The 20,979-nt window shown below is 37.1% G+C and overlaps 1 protein-coding gene across 31 annotated transcripts in view; it reads right to left on the bottom strand.

Moving 5' to 3' along the window:
* The window catches only part of NRXN1 (neurexin 1), a 1,235,416-nt gene that overhangs the window by 48,877 nt on the left and 1,165,560 nt on the right, over positions 1–20,979 (bottom strand). For 2 of the 31 annotated variants that reach the window (XM_017340785.4, XM_051842917.3), the window contains exon 1: positions 11,977–12,208. The exons of the other annotated variants lie outside the window; for them this stretch is intronic. In XM_017340785.4, the coding sequence (XP_017196274.1) occupies positions 11,977–12,009 (33 nt within the window). In that variant the 5' untranslated portion in view covers positions 12,010–12,208. Of the gene's footprint in view, positions 1–11,976; positions 12,209–20,979 lie in introns of those variants that run through there. 31 annotated transcript variants of the gene reach the window in all.

Here is a 20,979-nt window from a genome sequence, read left to right as displayed (position 1 = left end):
TCCTTTGCCGTTGGTTCACCCTCCAATGGCTGCCGCGGCCTGCGCGCCGCGCTGATCCGATGGCAGGAGCCAGGTGCTTCTCCTGGTCTCCCATGGCGTGCAGGGCCCAAGCACTTGGGCCATCCTCCACTGCACTCCCTGGCCACAGCAGAGAGCTGGCCTGGAAGAGGGGCAGGCGGGACAGAATCCGGTGCCCCACCGGGACTAGAACCCGGTGTGCTGGCGCCACAAGGTGGAGGATTAGCCTAGTGAGCCGCGGCGCCGGCTTCAGCTGTTCCACTTCTGATCCAGCTATCTGCTGCGGCCTGGGTAAGCAGAAGACAGCTCAAGTCCTTGGGCTGCTGTGCTCACCTATGAGACCTGGAAGAAGCTCTAGATAGACCCAGCTCCAGTCGTTGCAGCTATTTGCCATCTGGGGAGTGAACCAGTGGATGAAAGACTCTCTTTCTCTCTCTGCCTCTGCCTCTGCCTCTCTGTAACTCTGCCTTTCAAATAAATAAATATTTAAAGAAAAGAAAACAGACAAAAATAAAATGTCAAGGATTCACTTAAAATTAAATTTCTGATGATTATAGCTTTAGGATGCTATAGTTTCCGACAAAATAGTTACTACCCTCTACAATGTGTGATCTGACTTTTCAATCCTACAGAACCCTTGTCCAGTTAACAATTAAGTTGTACTCAATGTATTTCTCCCCAACTTCACAGAATTAGGGAATTCTCCTGACCTCCGAGATCTGAAAACAATGGGTTCGTGAGTAAGAATTTTAAAACCATGTATGGATATCAAAATTGGATACTTAAATGACAGGAATGGGGCAGAAGAACGCACTTGATGCAACTCACAGACTCACAGTGGAGACCAACTAGAAGAAAAGAGGCAAAGCATATAGGCAATGATAAAGAAAGACAATGGCAAAAGGAAGACCAAAAAAAGAGAAAAGTGTCCTTCACCTATTTTTGGGTGGTGGTAGGGTATCTCAGTCTGCTTTAGAAGTGAGACCAAGATGGAGCTATTTTAGACTTAGGAAAGTAGAATTTATATCTTACCCAGTGAGATCTGAAATAAGTCTTGATTTCAAAATTCTAGAAAGAGGCTGTTAAAAATCACTATAAAACACACAAGATGATTCATCAGATGGAATCAGATGGACTCTGCTCTGGGTTGACTAACTCAGCTGTGTCTTCCGGGTTTTTCTCCCCTAGTGGTAGAAAAGGCTTCACTCTTATACACTAAGCCTTAAGACACAAATCAGGAAAGCGTCCTATAGAGAATGTTTCTCACCTTAGACATCTTCTGTTAAGGTAAATGAAGCAGTTTCTCAGTCACTTTAATTAAAATGATATAGGGGTAGTGAGTTCTATGGTGCAGATACTTCAGAACCCACAAATATTTTTTCTAGAGCTAATTCCACCCATTACAGTACATTAAGTACATTACAGTACATTAAGAGCCAAACCTCCACTGTACATACAAATTTATTTTTCTAACTGCTGTATTCCCAAAGTATCCACCGAATTGTGGTGGGTAGTGAATAGTCTCTATTTAAACTCAGATGGCAAACTGAAAAAAAAAACTGTAATTACTAAACCACCCATATCTTTCATTTTTTTAATTTCATAGGCAGAGTTACAGTGAGAGAGAGAGAGACAAAGGTCCTCCCTCCGCTGGTTCACCTCCCAAATGGCTGCTATGGCCAGTGCACTGCACCGATCCAAAGCCAGGAGCCAGGTGCCTCCTCCCAGTCTCCCATGCGGGTGCAGGGCCCAAGCACTTGGGCCATCCTCCACTGCTTTCCTGGGCCACAGCAGAGAGCTGGCCTGGAAGAGGAGCAACTGGGACTAGAACCCGGCGCCCACATGGGATGCGGGTGCCACAGGCAGAGGATTAACCAAGTGAGCCACGGAGCTGGCCCCATCACCCATATCTTAAGAATGATCAGTGTTGGGCCGGCACCGCGGCTCACTAGGCTAATCCTCCATCTTGTGGCGCCAGCACACCGGGTTCTAGTCCCGGTCGGGCGCCGGATTCTGTCCCAGTTGTCCCTCTTCCAGGCCAGCTTTCTGCTGTGGCCAGGGAGTGCAGTGGAGGATGGCCCAAGTGCTTGGCCCTGCACCCCATGGGAGACCAGGAGAAGCACCTGGCTCCTGCCATCGGATCAGTGTGGTGCGCCGGCTGCAGCGCGCCAGCCGCGGCAGCCATTGTAGGGTGAACCAACGGCAAAGGAAGACCTTTCTCTCTGTCTCTCTCTCACTGTCCATTCTGCCTGTCAAAAAAAAAAAAAAAAAAAAAAAAAAAAAAAAAGAATTATCAGTGTCAAAATGATCAGTGTCAAAATTCTAAGCTTATTTATTTGTGTCTAAGAATATTTTTATTTTAAATATTTCCAATTACTAGAAACACTAGTAAATTACATTCGTTTTTATATATAAATTGGTAATATCCTTAAAAATAATTTGCCCAGCACCTAACCTTTTGTTCTCAAGACTGACCCTCTCTCTTCATCATGTTTATAGAAAAGTGTTTACAAACTCTGTTCTCTGAGGATCTCATTTGACATTTTTATGATTTATTTTTTCCATAAATGTTTATCAGCAATGAGAATTTTTCGCAGACTTTGTTGTTGATGGCTTCTGCCACCACTTCTCTTCCATTTCCTCGAGAAGGCACAGTGTACCTTATTTCTTACAGGAGAGTCTGAAACTGATTTGGGGATGAAGGACTTTAGATACAGAGAATGCAGCACTTTATAAAATATTTATTGATATCTAGCCTAAAAATACACACAGTAGATACAGCAGTCATGTCGGTAATTATTTAATAAATTCAGCCTCTGATTTAATAATACTGGTTTCTTATTAGGAATACCAGATAGGGAATCAGGGTTTCTTGACACATGGTAATAAATATTTTCATTTATAATGAATAATTTACCTCTTTCGGTATTCATTGTATGAAAAATAGATTTGAAATATTTTCAAGGTCTCTTAGCAAAGGTGGAAGTTTAAAGCACAAGTGAAGAAAGGGGAGGGCATGTATTTTACAGCAAAGAGGTAACGTGAGACACTTGCATCCTGTATTGGAAGGCCTGGTTTCCAATACAGCTGTTTGAAATTCCGGCTTCCTGTTAATGAGCACCCTTCGGAGTGAAAGGTGATGTCTAATACTCGGGTTACTGCCGGCCACTCACGTGAGTGAGCTCTATTGAGTTCCAAGCTCCTGGTTTATGGCTGGCCCAGCCAAATGCCCCAGCAGACATTTGGGGAATGAAGCAGCACATGCAAGCTCTCTTTGTCTCTGTGTATCTCTCTGCCTTTCAAATGTAGATAGAGAGTTGATAGGTAGAATGTCTAAGAAAAAGAAGAATGAGCAGCATAGGGTCTCATTCTTTCATTTTCACAGAAATTCGCTTGTTTTGTAAGGCACACTGCCAAAGTATTCCTCATTTGTCAAGATGAAAACATGCTATTTCTTCTATAGGATTTCCTATGCGAGTTTCTGGGATTCCAAATAGCTGATTCTCTGAAATCTACTAGGGTTACCCACAGAATGCTAATGAGTCGCTGTATACTTCATTATGGAAATGGAAAAGAAGCTTTGCTTTAATTAATGCAAGTCATGACTGAATCATTCGCAAACTACCTCCAAAATGAAAAGTCCATATAATCCTAGATGGAAATTCATCTCAGAATTCAGGTAAGATGACTTAAAGAATTGAAAAATGTTTTAAAAGGAAACACACATATTCATTCTCTAAAATTGTGAAGTCCTAGAGCTACAAACCCCTCTCCTGGCAGATGGGGAAATTAAATACCAGAAAACTCATTTATCTTCAGCCCACTATTAGAGAACTTTCTCCAATACAATATCCTGACATAAATCAGTTAAAAGAAAACATTCTAAAATTAGATAAGCCAAAAAAATCTGTTTATACTGAGACTTGTTGTAGTAAAAGTGAGTGGGGAGCAATTATAAAGGTACATCTGAAATTTAGAAGAAAATAATTGGGAATGGTATTGATTTTTCAAATAAAATGAAAAAGTAAAAGAGATCTATCCTCAGACTAACCTCATGATAAATTTGACATTTAAGAAAAAATAGGTACAGATAAGAAGGATCGCCCTTGACTTAATTGTTTTTACTCACAAATTTTTGATGGAGTGGTTTTGGGTGGAAAACCTGAGTAGCCCAGTTAGCGGCGTCTCTCAGTTAAACAGCGGGAATACAACCAAGTGACACTAAAAATTGCCAAAAGTAGTCTGATGTAACTCTGTAACATTTATGACAAATGAATTGTGAAAAAAAATCACTTCTCAAAACAAATAACTGAATGTTAATTTCTTAGTGTTGATGAGTGTAGAGTGGTTCCATCAGCTATAAATATTAGGAAAAGGTGGATGGATAACACTCTATCTTTAGAACACTTCTCTAATCTGAAAATATTCCCAACAGAAATAATTTATTTTAAAACGAAAAATAAAATAATCAAAATGATTTAATCATCCTATATATATTATATATGTGTTGCTAAAATCGTGGTAATGATAAAAATATTCTCTTTCAGGCGGCGCCGCGGCTCACTAGGCTAATCCTCCGCCTTGCGGCGCCAGCACACCGGGTTCTAGTCCCAGTCGGGGGGCCGGATTCTGTCCCGGTTGCCCCTCTTCCAGGCCAGCTCTCTGCTGTGGCCAGGGAGTGCAGTGGAGGATGGCTCAAGTGCTTGGGCCCTGCACCCCGTGGGAGACCAGGATAAGTACCTGGCTCCTGCCATTGGATCAGCGCAGCGCGCCGGCTGCGGTGGCCATTGGAGGGTGAACCAAAGGCAAAGGAAGACCTCTTTCTCTCTCTCTCTCTCTCTCTCACTGTCCACTCTGCCTGTAAAAAGAAAAAGAAAAAAAAAAAAAAAAAAAAAAAACACACACAAAAAAATATTCTCTTTCAATAAAGATGGAAATACATACATGCAGGAAAATAAACAGGAAATCCACAATCAAGAAAGTAACTTGTAAGCCCCTCTGATTTTGTAATATTTACAGATATAAAACAAGTAGGATGGTACTTCAAAAAGCTTTGTAGAAAATGGAATTGAAAGAGAAGTTTATTTTGGTACAAAAAATTTTTGAAGACCACATATGGTTTTTTCATAGCATGCATTTTTCATGAACTGTTTGAAGTACCCTTGTCTTATCCTTGGTTTGAATGGCATGTCTTTGGAAATGTCCTTACATTTTAGAGTTCCAAGTCAACCTAGCAAACACTTTTCTACTTAATTTTATCACTGTAGATCTTCATATCTCTAAGTGCCGCAGAGCTGATTCATTTAGGGAGTTTCCATTTAGAAACAGACAGACTAATGCCAGTTTTTACTTTGCTATTGCATCAATAGCCTTCTGCTTTATAACACCATCTATTAGAACTAAAATCTTGCTGGTTGTGTGAAAATCTAGAAAGTCAGATATTTACAAAACTCTCATTGTAGTGCATGCATTTAAATGGTGACCAAAGCTTACTTATGTCTAGCTTGTGATTATGTAAAGCAATCAAGAACTATTGTTTGATATTTTATACTGAGGTCTCATTTCAGTTCTAATAAATGGTTCATGAATTGTCTTACAATTATTCACTATATTTTAAACTATTTCCTGAGAAAATAATAGTGTCGATAATCATTCCAAGTGACTAGGTACACTGTACTCATTATTATTATCATCACTTACTCTAAATTAATTTTCTGAAGGCCAACCCCTTGCTTCTTGCCCATAACCACACACACTCATCCTCCTCACCACCCAAATAAGAAAAAAGATAAAGAGGGATATCTAATTTTGCATACTGAGAATTATTGCTGGAATAATTTAGTACATTTTACTACTGGAGAAATGATTCCATATTTTAAATCATCCTATCTGGGAGCCAGCACTGTGGCACAGTAGGTTAATCTGTGGTGCCGGCATCCTATATGGGCTCCAGTTCTAGTCCCAGCTACTCCTCTTCCCATCCAGCTCTCTGCTATGGCCTGGGATAGCAGTAGAAGATGGCCTAAGTACTTGGGACCCTGTACCCATGTGGGAGACCCAGAAAAAGCTCCTGGCTCCTGGTTTCAGCTCAGCTCAGCTCTTGCTGTTGCAGCCATTTGTGGAGTCTACCAGTGGTTGGAAGACCTTTCTCTCTGTCTCTCCCTCTCACTGTCTGTAAATCTCTCTCTCCAATAAATAAATAAAATCTTTTTAAAAATTCATCCTATCTGTAAAAGGAAGCAGATTTCTTTTCTCTTTTTGGAAGACAGACACTTAGCAATAATGCTTGATTAATTTTAATGAGTAAAGAGAATGAATACAAACTATGCAGTTGATGCTTAAGTTAAAAGGTTATACATATTTTGCATTACTTTTATTATACATAAAACATGAAAACCCTCTTTTAAGAAATCACTATGTTGTATTCAGAACATGCAGAACAAGAAGAGCCTTCTAGACTGATTTTGAGGTAAGGTATTTGGGACCTTGCCCTTACCAACACCTTAGAGACTGGAACCGATATTAAAGCATATGTAGACCACCAGTCTGCTGTGATTCTGTATCACCATCTATGTTGTGGCTAAATAACTCAATTCACTAAGGCACAAATTACCTTATCACATCTCCTTAAGCTACACTGACTCCTTCTCTCTCCAGTCTACCATGAAGCACACGGCAAACATGTGGTTGTGTACTGGATGCCGTGGTATAAGATAACTCAGCTTCAGTGCTCCTCTGGTTTTATTTGTGTCTGTCTCGACTGCTCGAATAGCTTGGAAGGTAGCAAGTGCCTTAGTTTCCTTTGAGTCACCAGGCATCTAGCAGAGTTCTGATATGGATCAATCATCAATAGGTATTTTAACAAATTAAAAAAAAAAACTAAGATTAGTTAATTTATTTTAATTCTGATTTGAAAGGCAGAGAGATAAAGAGAGGGACAGAGAAAAACCTATCTCCTTGATGACTACTCAAATGCCCACAACAGCTGGCCAGGACTAAGCTGAAGCCAGGAGCCCAGAACTCATCTTGGGGTCCCCCACAGGAAAGGAAGAGATACAACTACTTGAGCCATCACCTTCTGCCTCCCAGGGTATACATTTGCAGGAAGCTGGATTGGAAGTGGAGGAGCTAGGACTTGAAACAGGCATTCAATTATGGGTTGTGGTGATCCAAAACAGCAAGTTAACCACAGTGTCAATTGCCCACCCCAACAAATCTTACTCAATAAATGAACAAAAAGTATTGAGATGGGTGCTTAGTATTGCTTATATATTATAATTTTAAATATTTTGGAAAGAGATGGTATACTTTCTAAAGCCTAGAAAACTCTTGGCAAATCCAGAACTAGGTCTTCTCTGCCAAATTTCTAGTTTATTTTATGAATCATTTTAAAGTTATTATTTAGCCACTACATATATAGCAATGTTTTACATAGATACACATTGCATACACATATTACACTCAAATATAAAAACACTGTAGTCTTACTACAATCCTAATGGGTAAGTGATCCATTTAAATCCAGCTGTGCAAATGGAGGAAGCCAAGGTATATAATTGAAAACAAGGACTTTTAAGCCAATGGAGGGGAGTGGAGAGTCGTAAGTGGTTCAGAAAGCACATCTAGTCCTTTAAGGTAATCAGTTATGTATATAGTTCACCCATGGGTAACTGAAAATTGACTCCTGAAGTTATACCTTTGGAACCCCAAATAACGAGCTATCAGAAAATCAAAATTCTATATAAAATTTTGATCTAACAATAAAATAATATAGGGGCAAAGTCATAAAGGCAGCCTTAGTTTTGTATATATAATGCAAATATATATACAAAAAGATGATCATATATATATTTTATATATGTGATCTACACTTTATAAATAAAATCTACTTTATAAGCAAATTCATTTCAATGGATGATTCATTGAAAAGAGTTTTTGTGTTTTATTCCATGCTTGTAGGGCTTTTAATTTTAAAAATGTGAAGTAGTCAGCAAGGTGAACAACTTTCTCCGTATACTGCTAAACCCTACTTTATCTGTGAACTTATTAGTGAATCTAGATGGTGTACTGATAGGATCATGATATTGGTCAACAACCTGAAATATGATCAGAGCCAAAACTGTGGTATCCTCCAAGACACAATACGTTTCAATAAACAGCATTGGAAACAAAAAAGAGTAACAGACTTCAACACTGACTGTTTTTAGCAACTGACTTCTTTGCATTCCTTAAAATAATATTCAAGGCATTCATTCTCATAATTCTATATAGTTTTTTTTGGTCTTTTAAACTGATAAGCAAAGTAACAGAGACTTTATATTAAAAAGTATTGATTTTTGGAAAATAGTTCTGAGATTTCAAATGGAGGTGAAAGTTGGAGGAACAAGTGGAAACAAATAGTAATAATCACACACATAATTTATGACACAAAAATAGAAAACATATCTCATATTTTTTGCTTCCTCATGGCTCTTATTCAGCTTGGACTCACACTGTTTTGAATTTGCTAAGATTCTCTAGAGATGTCCATGGATTTATAACTGTTGGTGACTCTCTCCAATTATTCTGTATACTGAGATTTTCAGTTACTCCACAATATTGTGCTTAACCTCATTCTTTGTGCCAAAGTGATGAAAGATGGAGCCTTCATGAGATTCAAATATTAGCTTTCAAGGAATTGTAAATAAGACAGGAGAAGGTAAAATCAAACTTTCTTAGTCAATGTTGATGATTTTATTAGAAATCAAAGAAATTTGAATACAAACTAAATATAGCAATACATAAAGCAGTATTTGGTGTCATTATACACTGATGAATGTATATGTAGTTTACTGAATCAAATGACATGCCATTTTACCTATCCATAGGTTTTTAAGCCCATAGGTGAAGCAGTATAGGAATAAAACACTGGGAGTATGGGAAGTGGGGGGTAAAAAGGAAGAGTAAAAAAATAAAAAGTACCACTCGCTTTAAGTATAATTAAATATTCATTAATATTGTTCATCTGGGGATTTACCTAGTGCTATAGTGCTGAATTAAGAGCACTAATTTTGAAGGGGAAACTTTTATTCAAGTGAGTCATTTTCCAAATGGCTGGAATATAACATCAGTTTTTAAAATATTTAAAATTAATATCAAAAAAGGCCTAACTTCTTTAGCTTCATGCCTTTCTTTTTCCTTTGAAAAGAGAAGTTTCCCTATCAATTATTATTCCTCTTACCACAACCATCAGAAAACTAATTTATTGCACTTATAGATTACAAATACACCCAGATGCGGTGGGATGAGCACATTTCACAAATTAAAGGCACATAGGCAATAACATTTCATCATAACTACCCAAAACATCTTTAATACACAACGTTACATCACTAATTATTTTATAAATATGTAAACATTTCTCTGGTTAATGTCTTGGTAAGAAATTTCTCTGGCAGTGGAGCCCAAATTACCATGACCAGATATTTAATACCACATCACAGCTCTTCTGGTTATGTTTCACTTCACCCATAAGGGGAACGTAGCTCTTGGCCTATTAGGCACACTTGATTGTACAGTCAATGCAACTAATTTTACTTTATCACTGGGTCACATTTGCTTAAAAAATAGCAGTCAGCTCCCCAAATATAAATATTTGTCTAAAGTTCTGTCTTCAGACTCTTATTTTTTTCTATAATGGAGAATTTGCCAAGTGAAAACTGGACTCTTTCCATTAATATCTAAGGAGAGAGTATTTAAGAAAAAGGCTACAGAAATAGTTACACATTGACTTCATTCTTCAACTATGGGAAAATTAGTATACATACTTGAGGAAATTCTCACGAATTTACTACAGAGTGCCAAATAAATACTTTCTTCCTCTTTTCTAAGTCATAATTGTAATTTCCTTTCAAACCAGGGTTCAAAAGGTGAAGTCAAAAGAGATATGCAGTACACCTACACTTTCTTTGGAGACTGGAAATTCTCTATAATACACAAAATCCACTAACCAAAGGATTGGCAAGTGAGCTGTGACCCACAGAATTCCAATTGTGTTTTATTGTTACAATTTACTATAATGACTTTGGTCCAATTAATTTCTGCCTTGGAGTAGAAATTATATTTGGACTCAGCTAGAATTTTTTTTAAGAATCATTAAAAATAAAAGAATTCAGGAAAAAAAAACCCTGATTTTTATATTTATCCAGACCCATAGTTTTTCTGGACAAAGGCAGTGCCAAGTCCTCTGGGAGGTGGGCATGACAGAAGGCTTGTTGGAAGATGCTGAGAGATTAATTTCATTTCAGAATTTGAAGTGGGCTTTGGTCAAGCTCCTATGCTTCATGACAAAAATTAAAAAAAAAAAAAAACTTAAATAAAACATTCTAGTTATTGTAGAAATGGATATCTCTTTAAAAGCCAGAGCTAAGAGAACAGTAGATTAGTTAGTGTGAGATCTTAACATTTGCAAAATATTACCCAGGGAAAAATCCATTGAACACTATAGAGGCTTGAATCATCCAAGGTCTGGTAGTAATTGCCATATTTATGTTTAGATGCCACCAACTCAAATAATACAGCAGCTTAATTTTAACTTTGCTGCTACTTTTCCTGAATATGCCAAAGAGAAAAAGTTGCATACAACAAACAGACAGTGCAACACTTAAAATCTAGTAAAGCAATCTCTGTTCATGGGATTTCTTGCCTAATCAGGGACTATATAATTTAATGAAAAACCATCAACATAGATATGACATTCTATCTCATAATTAAAGGAAGATGCAATCAGAAGTTCCCTTGAAAAGAGAGGCCAGGTTTCTTTCACTATTAAACACAGTTCCGTTGAATCCTAACCCCCCTCTCCACCCTCCACCTCCCCTTTTCTAATATGCAAACCCTTCTGTTCTCCATCTGCTCCACCCCCACCTATTATTTCCACTCACTGCCAAGCACGCCAGTCCCATCTGGCCATACTCTTGCTTGTGCTAACTCCAGTTCCCATGGGCCTAGGGAGTGTTTGTTTGAATGTCAAGACATTCTTGCTCTTCACAAGAATATGGACTAGCAAGAAGTGTATCGAACGATTCCCCAAGGAATTCACACACACACCAAAGTGCACATGATCTCTCACATACATAAGCAGCAATTTTAGAATCCTCTCCTAGGCTAAAATACGGAAATGCTTTCAGCTCTTTCGTCAGGGAAGCAATTTTAAAGTTTAAATCACATTATCTTTGAAATAACCAAAATTAATATTTTAAAATCAAAATAGTTTCCTAACCCTAAACATGCATTTTTTTCAGTAAGCAGAATTAATTTCTATAAATGTTACTCAAATCTTATCATCATGAAATATTTCTATCAGGTAATCAATTTAATCATTGATACATTTTCTGTTGTACCAAACATGCATTTAATTCAGACATTCCACCTTTAAAAATTCCCAGCAAAATCCCACTCTGCCGCAAAAGCATGCATGGTCAGAATCTAAATGTATTTAAGCAGAATTTTCACCAAGTCATTAACAACAATAAAGCAGTCTGGCAAGTATTGAAAGCAGCTTTTATTCATGCTTTTACTTGAACCAAGTTAATACATATAGACATATATAAATGCAAACGCGTGCGCGCACAGACACACACACACACACACACACACATTTTGTTTGTTTTTGCCACAAGCATGCTGAAAAACCTCTGAAGCACACAACAAGCAGCAGACAAAACTAGAAGCAACCATGCTCAGGGTTTAAGGAAATTTTAAAATTTAAAACAAGCTTTCTGCATTTCATATAAAGCGTGCAAAAATTTGACATGCAAATTCCAAGAAGAAATATTTTAATATAAATCTTAAAATTAGTTTATCCAAAAGAGTTTCTTCTTATTTGCATTCTTATTGTTCTTAGGCTTCTGGTATCTTAAACCCTGCATGCTGCAGATCTAAGCTGTGCTGAGCAGCGGCTGTGATAGAAGAAGCTACCTGCGAGTTTTCACAGTGCCATCTCATATCCATGTCTGTCTGGCTACCCTGCGTGCTTAGAGCTTTTTTCTTAATTCTTAATGGAAATCCTAGGAAATTTAGTCCATCCTCTGAAATCAATACTGGTGACAGGAGAGCTCCCTGACTCAGTGGGAGATCAAGATGATAAATTGCCTGCGCATCAGCCTGGCCTATCAGTGCCCTGCACACAGATGGGCGAGAAAAGACACAGAACAGGTTCTATCAGTCACGTGTCGCCGAGGAGCCAATGGCTGCCGCACTACTGCAGGATGGGATGCTGCAGTTCGTCTGCAGTTGATGAGGCTGCTGGTGCACAGCCCAGCCCGCGCCCTGCTCAAACGCTCCGAGCAGTCTCTGTGGCTGTGCTTGCTCCCTGACCAGGACTGCATAGAGGAACTGATCTCTCTCTACAACCCTGACTCAAATAAGGGTTTATGTTCATGCACAATTAATTCACTCTGTATTACTTTCTAATCCATTATGATAACCCAGCAGAAAGAAACTATGTTTTTTAATATCCTCAGTCCTTAAATTCTCACGTGCTTCTGTTCAGATGATTATCATGTTTTTGCCCAACACTAAATTATGAACCTTAAACTATGCAATTAGCATGCAACCTTCATAGCAGAATCTCCTCAAAGCTTTATAATTATAATTAAAATTTTATTTCCAAGTTAATGAATGACATTTTTTGAATGCATGTGTATAATGAGTATTTTTATGAGATGATTTTGTACAGGCAATTATACAGCATTAAGAAATACATTTTTATGCTTTTTTGCCAATTAGAACTGTTCCTCTTTAAAGACGATTTAAGTCCCAATAAATATGCCATTTTATCAATCATTAAAAATAAAAACAAACAAGTACTGAAGGATGCATATTTGCCTCCCAAATCCTAAAGTACAAATGTGATGGAAATATTTATTTTTTTGGCCTCTCCTCTGAAGTTTACAATTATTCTCTGGTAAGCAAAGGCTACACATCTGGAATGCCATATGGAATTATATCTTCCAATACATCTGCTTCCATTGATCATACCATAACAGATTTACTGTATATTTCTTCAAGGTAACTGAGATGTTTATATACAGAGTCTGACAGGGAACATCAAAAGTGATGAGACCATGATATGTTTCAAATACTATCATGGAGATTTTTTAAAAAGCCAATAGCTCAAAAGAATTTGAATAATCTGCAAGAACAGGATTCATAAACAAAAAAAATCCTGTTAACTTTTCTTTATCAGTTGTCATTGCCCAGTTTTAATGATCCATGCATTTTTAAGGTTTAATTCTAATGTCTTTTAGAGTCTTTACTTAGAAAAAAAATAATCTGTGAGTAAATACTATTAGATGTAGCAATACAAGTAAATTACAACAGAATTTTAGCATGCTGAAATTTCTGAGCTCATTTTGTCTTGGATATGGTTTTGTAAGCATATCCCTAAAAGACTGAAGCCTGTCAACTGTCAAGCTTTTTGCAATCCCCCCCCCCCACTAATTCAGTATTGATTTCCAAGCAATAACAGAACATTCATCATGTTCTTTAAAACATACATAGTCTTGTGCCCATTCTATCTATTTGACCAATTGATCCAATAGTACCATTCCATAGCCTTGGAAACTCGTGACTAGAGCCTAGGGAGATTTCTGACACCATAAACAAGAGTGTCAAATTGTTAAGTCAACAACAGGAGTTACTGTGTACTTACTCCTCATGTGGGATCCCTGTCCTTAATGTGTTGTCCAATGTGAATTAATGCTATAACTAATACTCAAACAGTATTTTACACTTTATGTTCTGTGTGGGTACAAACTGATGAAATCTTTACTTAATATATACTAAATCGATCTTCTGTATATAAAGATAATTGAAAATGAATCTTGATATGAATGGAATGGGAGAGGGAGCGGGAGATGGGAGGGGTGCAGGTGGGAGGGAAGTTATGGCAGGGGGAAGCCATTGTAATCCATAAACTGTTCTTTGGAAAATTGTATTTACTAAATAAAAGTTAAAAAAAAAGAAAACTTTATTGCAAAAGAAAAGATTAAAGCTCAGGGCACTGCTCATCAAAAAGAAAATTATAATAAAGCACAGTATTAAACCTCTTCAATGGAACTTTATAATAGCCAAAAACTAGATATTGCCTACTCATCAACAATAATTGATCAAATAAGTTATGGTACAGCCTTACAGCCCAAATACCCTGCAGCTATAAAATATAATGAAGCAAATTCAAATGTACTTGTATGAAGAGATTTCTGATACAGAGTTATTTGAACAAAAGCTAAAAATACAAAATTTAAGTTGTAAAAGGCTATACCCACTATACACACATACACAAAGTCCACAGAATATGCAGAAGAAATTTCCATAAAAACAAACTATCAGTTAATAGTAGCTGAATTAAAAATGGGTAATCAGGCTAGTTTTATTAGGTACCGACTTGTACATGTTTTTCATCATTTATGTATTACCTTCTTCATTTGAAATTAATTATTTTAAATAATGACATCTACATTCACTTAGGTTTAGAACATGACTGGTAGATGTCTTGAGGGAAAACATTGCAGGAAGGAGGAACAACTTGTTTATGCAAACAAAACTGGGTAGGTAAAGGCAAGAAGGGAACTGCTGGATGGAGATTCTGAGTCTTAGCGGAGGACTTGCATATCTCTCATCAACTTCCAGAGCCTTGATCTCTGAATTAAATAACACTATGCTATTATATGTATTGCAAAGTTTACAGTTCAGCAGTGGGTCCATGGTGCTGTGGATTAAGCTGCTGACTGCAATGCCTGCATACTACATCAGAGTCCCTGGTTTGCACAGACTTCATTTCTCAGCCAGCTTCCTGCTAACATTCAACCTGGAAGGTCGAGGGTAGTAGCTCAAGTTACCTGGGGCCCTGCCCCCCAGATAGGAGACCCTGAAGTCTTTCCCGGCTCCTGGCTTTGGTCTGGCTCAGACCTGAGTGCTGTGGTCATTTGGGATGTGAATCAGCAGATGAAAGATCTCACTGTGTGTGTGTATGATGTCAGTTTGTCAATCTCTTTTTCTGTCACTCTGCCTTTCAAGTAGATGAAAAATAAAAAATAGACATTTTTACAAAAGAGCTTTACAATTCAGAGTGATAATTTGCCTAATTACCTCTGATTTTTAGAGATAGGAATTGCAGAAAGGAAAGTAAAATAAATAGTCTCTTTACTCAGATTGGGGCAAATCAACTACTCCTACTTTAGTTTCTTTTTTTTGCTTTTTTTTTTTTTCAGTTTGATGCAATTAGCAAAAAAGAGGCAGAATTACATTTGAATCTCAATTTAGGATGCTTTTTGCTGGTGTTTCAAAGGCAAAACAAAGCTCATGTTTTACCAATAAATTGCATATGGCTAAGGAGAAAAAAATCAAAATCTATTTTCTTCTGCTTCCTACACATCAAAAACCTATTTCATCCAAAGCATAGAACTTGGTTTATATATTCTTTTGTTGACCCTTGCTTGTGTTTTGTTTCTTCAGACTCATAAATTTAAGGGATAGAAATTTAAAAAAAAATGCTGACTTGTTCAAATTAAGTCAAGGGCTAATAATCTGCTTTATAAAGAATTTTTTGCTTTATCTCAAATTACTTTAAATCATCAGTTTGGACATGCGGCAATGTCTGGAAATACTGTTTGTCACAACTGAGGGGTGTGACTGGCATCCAGTTGGTAGTGGCCACGGATGTTACTCATTATCCTACAATGCCCAGGGTAGCCCTCTTCAACACAAAATTATCTGGCCCTAAATGCCAACAGTGTTGAGATACAAAAACAAGGCTCTTAATATTCAACTTTTCTAACCTACTTACTCCTATTTACAAAAAAAAAAAAAAAAAAAGCTTTTTAAAAATGTATTCTATGTGGAGAAGTATTATTGTAAAGTGCAATGAAAATATGTCTAGATGGAGAACAGAGGATTAAGGACCAAGCCAAGCCCTGGATCTCTTTGAATTGAATAATCTACAATGAAGAGGAAAAGACCACAATGAAGAGGAGGAAGTAGAAGAACAACTCAAAGTGTAGTGACTTGGAAGCCAGTAGTAAGGTGTGTTAGAGAAGAGATGGCTCAAACGCTGTTGACAAAACAAGTAATATGGTCTTCACGTTTTTTTTTTTTTTAATCAACTTCAGAAAGCAGGACATTAATTTCCTCAAAATCAACAGTAAAAATGACTTGAGGTCTTCATTCTTACCCACAATAGCATTTTTAAAGTCGTGGCCAGAAAGGCTGCCAGAATCACAGGAAGACGTGTTGAGAGGATATAGGAAGAAAGGGGGTTTGGGTCGCCATCAGTTTACCAGTGTTGGATTATTTTGTCCCAGAAAGAGAGCCTGTAAATAAGAAGGTAAACAACTCCAGTCTTCAACCTCCCACTGTCATGGCTGGCAGAAGAGGCAGAGTATCCCCATCTCCACAGAAACTTCCTACAGTTCTGGTCCTCAGGCCCCTGCCACATCTTTCTACCTATAGCTGAGGTTTCTGGGAACACAGTTCTCAGGGCCAGATTTGGGCTTTTTTCCTCCTGTGACTCTGTCATGCCCACACTTCACCAAGCCTGTGGCACACAGCGCAGCAGGGTGCAGCTACATAGCCACCTGGAACACTAGGACATTGAAGAAAAGACAAGAAGAAAAGAGGTCATTGTCATTAAAATAAAACAGCCACAGACCCATAGATATGATCACATATCCTGTGGTGTGGGAAAGCATTTCATGTCACAATTTTCTAAAAGGTAGATATATTTTTATATCAAGAAGTTTTATAGCTCAGTTGGTGCAGCTTCATTTTATAGATGATGGATTGTGATGGAACGAGGTAAAATAACTTGGTTTATATTAAATGTCAGTGATGATCTTTACTTTAGATGTAATATAATTGTCGAGTTTCAAGATGCATTCAAAAATCATAATTATCAACCAGAGTGATGTTTAATGGAAAGGGAGCAGTTGATGCCAAATAAGAGAAGCAAAATTTTCCAAAACTGCCTGTCTCCATCACAGATCCTGGACTAAGGCAGTGAATGCCTCTGCTATCCAGGAAGGAGAGTGTAATCTTGCAAAACATGCCAATGAGTATTTATATGTTATGAAATATAAAGGAGAAGCTTTGAGAATTATACTTTCAGAAGAAGTGAATGTCTGCTGTTTTTATGCAAATTATTTTTTGTATTTGTACCCTAATCATGTCGTGTGAAAAGTAGAATGCATGGATGACTTTTAAATGACATATATCAGGAAGTAAGCTCCAGCTGAGACAGACTACAGTATAGGGAAATAGCCTGTACTATTTTCATTTTTTTAAGGCTAGGGAAAAATAGAAACCACAGCAGATTATCTTAGCTTTAAATTTTTATTATCTTTTTGCTTTCCCCCCCTTGACAATGGAAACACTGGTTTGATGCTACGGAGTACCACTAAACTGTCAACTACTGAGTTAATAGTTGCAAGTGCAAGATAGAGATAGGAAGGGAATTAATGTCCAAATGGATAAAATTTCACATAATCTTACATTTTTCTTTCTGCTACTTTATTCTTGTGGGTTTTATTATTTTTTTTACAATGACTATTTCTCTGGGCATGTGTGCTTTACAAAAAACCCCACAGTCTCCATATAATCTTCTCAATAGCACTGCACTGTAAAAATTATCACACCAATGTTAAAAATTTAAAAACAAATTAGACTCAGAGGGATGAAAATAGCATCCATATTCTCGAAGCTGGAAACTGAATGCCTATTGACTATATATTAAATGTTCTTTCCAAATCAGAACTGCCTCTTGAGCTCTAGAAATCTTGTTGTCAAAGTTTGATAAACATGAGAATCAATACAGAACATTAGCAAATACACAGATTTCTGGGATATTCTCTGGAAACTTATTCTATGTCTGCCTTAAATGAATACCAAGGATCTGCAATGTTAATCATTATTCCACCTCTATACTTTAAGAACTTTGAGACAATTTTGGATTTTCAAATTCAGAATTTTCTTTAGGAAAAGCCATATAGACAGAATTTCTAATAAAAAAATGAAAAACTATTTTTAATATAAAAAGAAAAGATGGTGGGAATAGTACTCATCAAGAAAGAAATTGGAACAGAGAGCATCTTACTAGCAGAAAAAAAGGAAAGGAAGTGATTTAGACCCAAACATTAAGGGACAGATTCCCAAATTGGATTTTGTGAAATAAAGAATATTTTAGTTACAAATATTTTTGAGCAAGGAAGATTAAGAAATTCATAGAAGAAATGTGGAAATAGTAGCAATTTAGAAATGGAGAAGCATTTCATACCCATAAATAGGCATGGTAATGTTAGCTGAATTGGTCCCTCACCTCACTGCTACAATTAGAAACCAAGAATGTGCAGATATCAAGTCTGGATTATTTTGCAAATCAGAAGAATTCAATTATACTGAGTTTGACTTCCTAGATCTCTTGAAAGAGATAAGCTTTTCTTGTAAGATCAAAATCCACTGAAATCAGATGTAAGATCCCCCAATTTTGGCAATAAATCTACCCAGAAAGAAATCCTCAGTCCATTTCACATGTAACAATGATTCCTGCAGATAAAGCAAGGATGTACCGCACAGAAATCCTCTGTTTTCTCCCAGATAGCTTTTAGATTGCAGAGTTCAAGATCAAAGGGTAAGTGCGCTAAAACATGCTGTTTTCAAACTAATCTCCTTAGGACTGATACTCCCATTCACAGACTAATTTTTTTCATTTTCTGAGATTTGGGGCATGTTACTTGTTTCTCTTTGACAGAAGGATGACTAATTTTCACTTTGACCCAACCACAAGAACAGAGATAAGTTTAATAAAGAAATGATTTTTTCAGAATATTATGAAGAGGACAATGCCTTTTACTAAACAGAAGTCAGTGACCAAATATTTTTTGTGGCTGATGGATGAAAAGTATTAATCAAAATGTTCATAATCTATGGTCAATTTCCTTAAAAGGAAAGATGGAAAAAAGAAGAAAGGAAGGAAGAGGAAGGGAGGAAGAAAAGAACACAAACTCTTCCATGTAATACAGGTGCATTAATAAACAATATGGAAAACTTCTGTCAGTGAGTGCAGCTAATTAGATATTATCATTTTGAGTCCACTTCTCCACGCCTTCCCTCTTCATAATGGACCTCACAATTATATTTTAAGCAGCAAGAATTACCTAGACATTAACTCTACACAGAAGGCCACCAGTGATCCCATATCCACGTGCACGACCACAAGCAAATGTACATGCAAAACTCAGGAGCAGGAGTGGATACTGCCCATTAACAAAACTGTGAAATCTGAGTTGTAAACAAAGCTCAACTTGGATTGAGTAATTACATATAAGAAAATCCGTGAACAAGAGTTTCATATAAATACAACATTTCACAAGAAAATTCCAGCAGGCAGATACATTCACTTATTTCCTATGGTTTCAATATTATATAGCACTGGCTTTCAAAATTTAAGGTGCCTAGGAATTAGGATGCTTATCCTGACCTAGGGGATTATAGTTTCTAAGGAATGGAATGAAAACTGCATGCTGACCGCATACTCAAGGTAACTGATGTAGGTTGCTTTGGACCTTACTTTGAGAACCACACTCTGCTGTGCACATTACTCTGAGCCGTGTGACAGCAGCCTGGATATGTTATATCATGTGATTCAGTTACTAAACACAATGCCTTTCATGTAGGGTAAACAAGGTTTTTAAATATTGAAAGAGGTTAGGAATGATGGGATGGTTGGACTCTGAAAATACTCTGTGGAATAAGCTGAATTTCAAATTGAGTCTTAAAAGACAGTAATTATTTTGGTAAATATGAGAGCTTAAAAGTGCTTTCATATAAAAACATTTAAAACAATATAAATGATAAATTATTATTATTTTGTTTGACAGGCAGAGTTAGACAGTGAGAGAGAGAGAGAGAGACAGAGAGAGAAAGGTCCTCTTTCCGTTGGTTCACCCTCCAAATGGCCACTATGGCCAGTGCGCTATGGCCGGCGCTGCACCAATCCAAAGCCAGGAGCCAGGCGCTTCCTCCTGGTCTCCCATGAGGGTGCAGGGCCCAAGCACTTGTGCCATCCTCCACTGCACTCCACAGCAGAGAGCTGGACTGAAGGAGGAGCAACCAGGACAGGACCGGTGCCCCAACTGGGACTAGAACCCAGGGTGCTGGCGCCGCAGGCGGAGGATTAGCCAAGTGAGCTGCAGTGCCGGCTGATAAATTATTTTTTCAACTGGAGGGTCTACTAATGTTTCTAGCACACATAAAATAATCAAAAAGAATTAACTGAATTAGTAAATGACATGACAACAAAGTAAATGTATATATTTAAAAAATCGCTCATCATTCCATCACTGAGACAAAATATTTTGTTATTGATTTTGCTGATACTGTTTTTTCACCTAAAATTCTTCTCTATATTATCTACTGTATATTATCTATATATTTATATAATTGTAAATAGTTATAATTATAAACACCCAGTTTTATTTTGTCAAGTAAGTGAATATGATGGAACATACATTTTCCTTCTTGATTTAGAAGTCGATATAATAATCAAACTGATGAGTTATAATTTATATAAATATTCTGTATTTTTTACAAGGGCGGCATTTCTGTTTTGTATTTGTATTATAAATAATGCTTTCCTTCAACTGTATTTTTTTCCTATAACAAATTTCCACAAGTGAGATTACTAAAGATTTAAGTGTTTTTATAGATCTTGAAATAATTTGCCAAACTACTTTTCAAAAGACTTGTTCTCATTCTCACATTGTCTCCAGTATACTCTGTTCTATTACATCTTCACTGGTGTGAACATGTTGTCTTTCCTATCTGGGGATGCCCTTTTCCCATTTAAAAAAAGTTCTGGTACACTCCTACACGTTGCGTTGTACCAAGCTCAAACGCTATTCTTTCTTGCATCCTTCCCAAATCTCC

Source organism: Oryctolagus cuniculus, chromosome 2 (assembly GCF_051225735.1).
Source record: "Oryctolagus cuniculus isolate XC-2025 breed Fujian yellow rabbit chromosome 2, ASM5122573v1, whole genome shotgun sequence".
In the NCBI taxonomy this organism is placed as follows: Eukaryota; Metazoa; Chordata; class Mammalia; order Lagomorpha; family Leporidae; genus Oryctolagus; species Oryctolagus cuniculus.
Note: the sequence above shows the minus strand (reverse complement) of the source record. Positions and strands in the feature narration are given on the sequence as shown.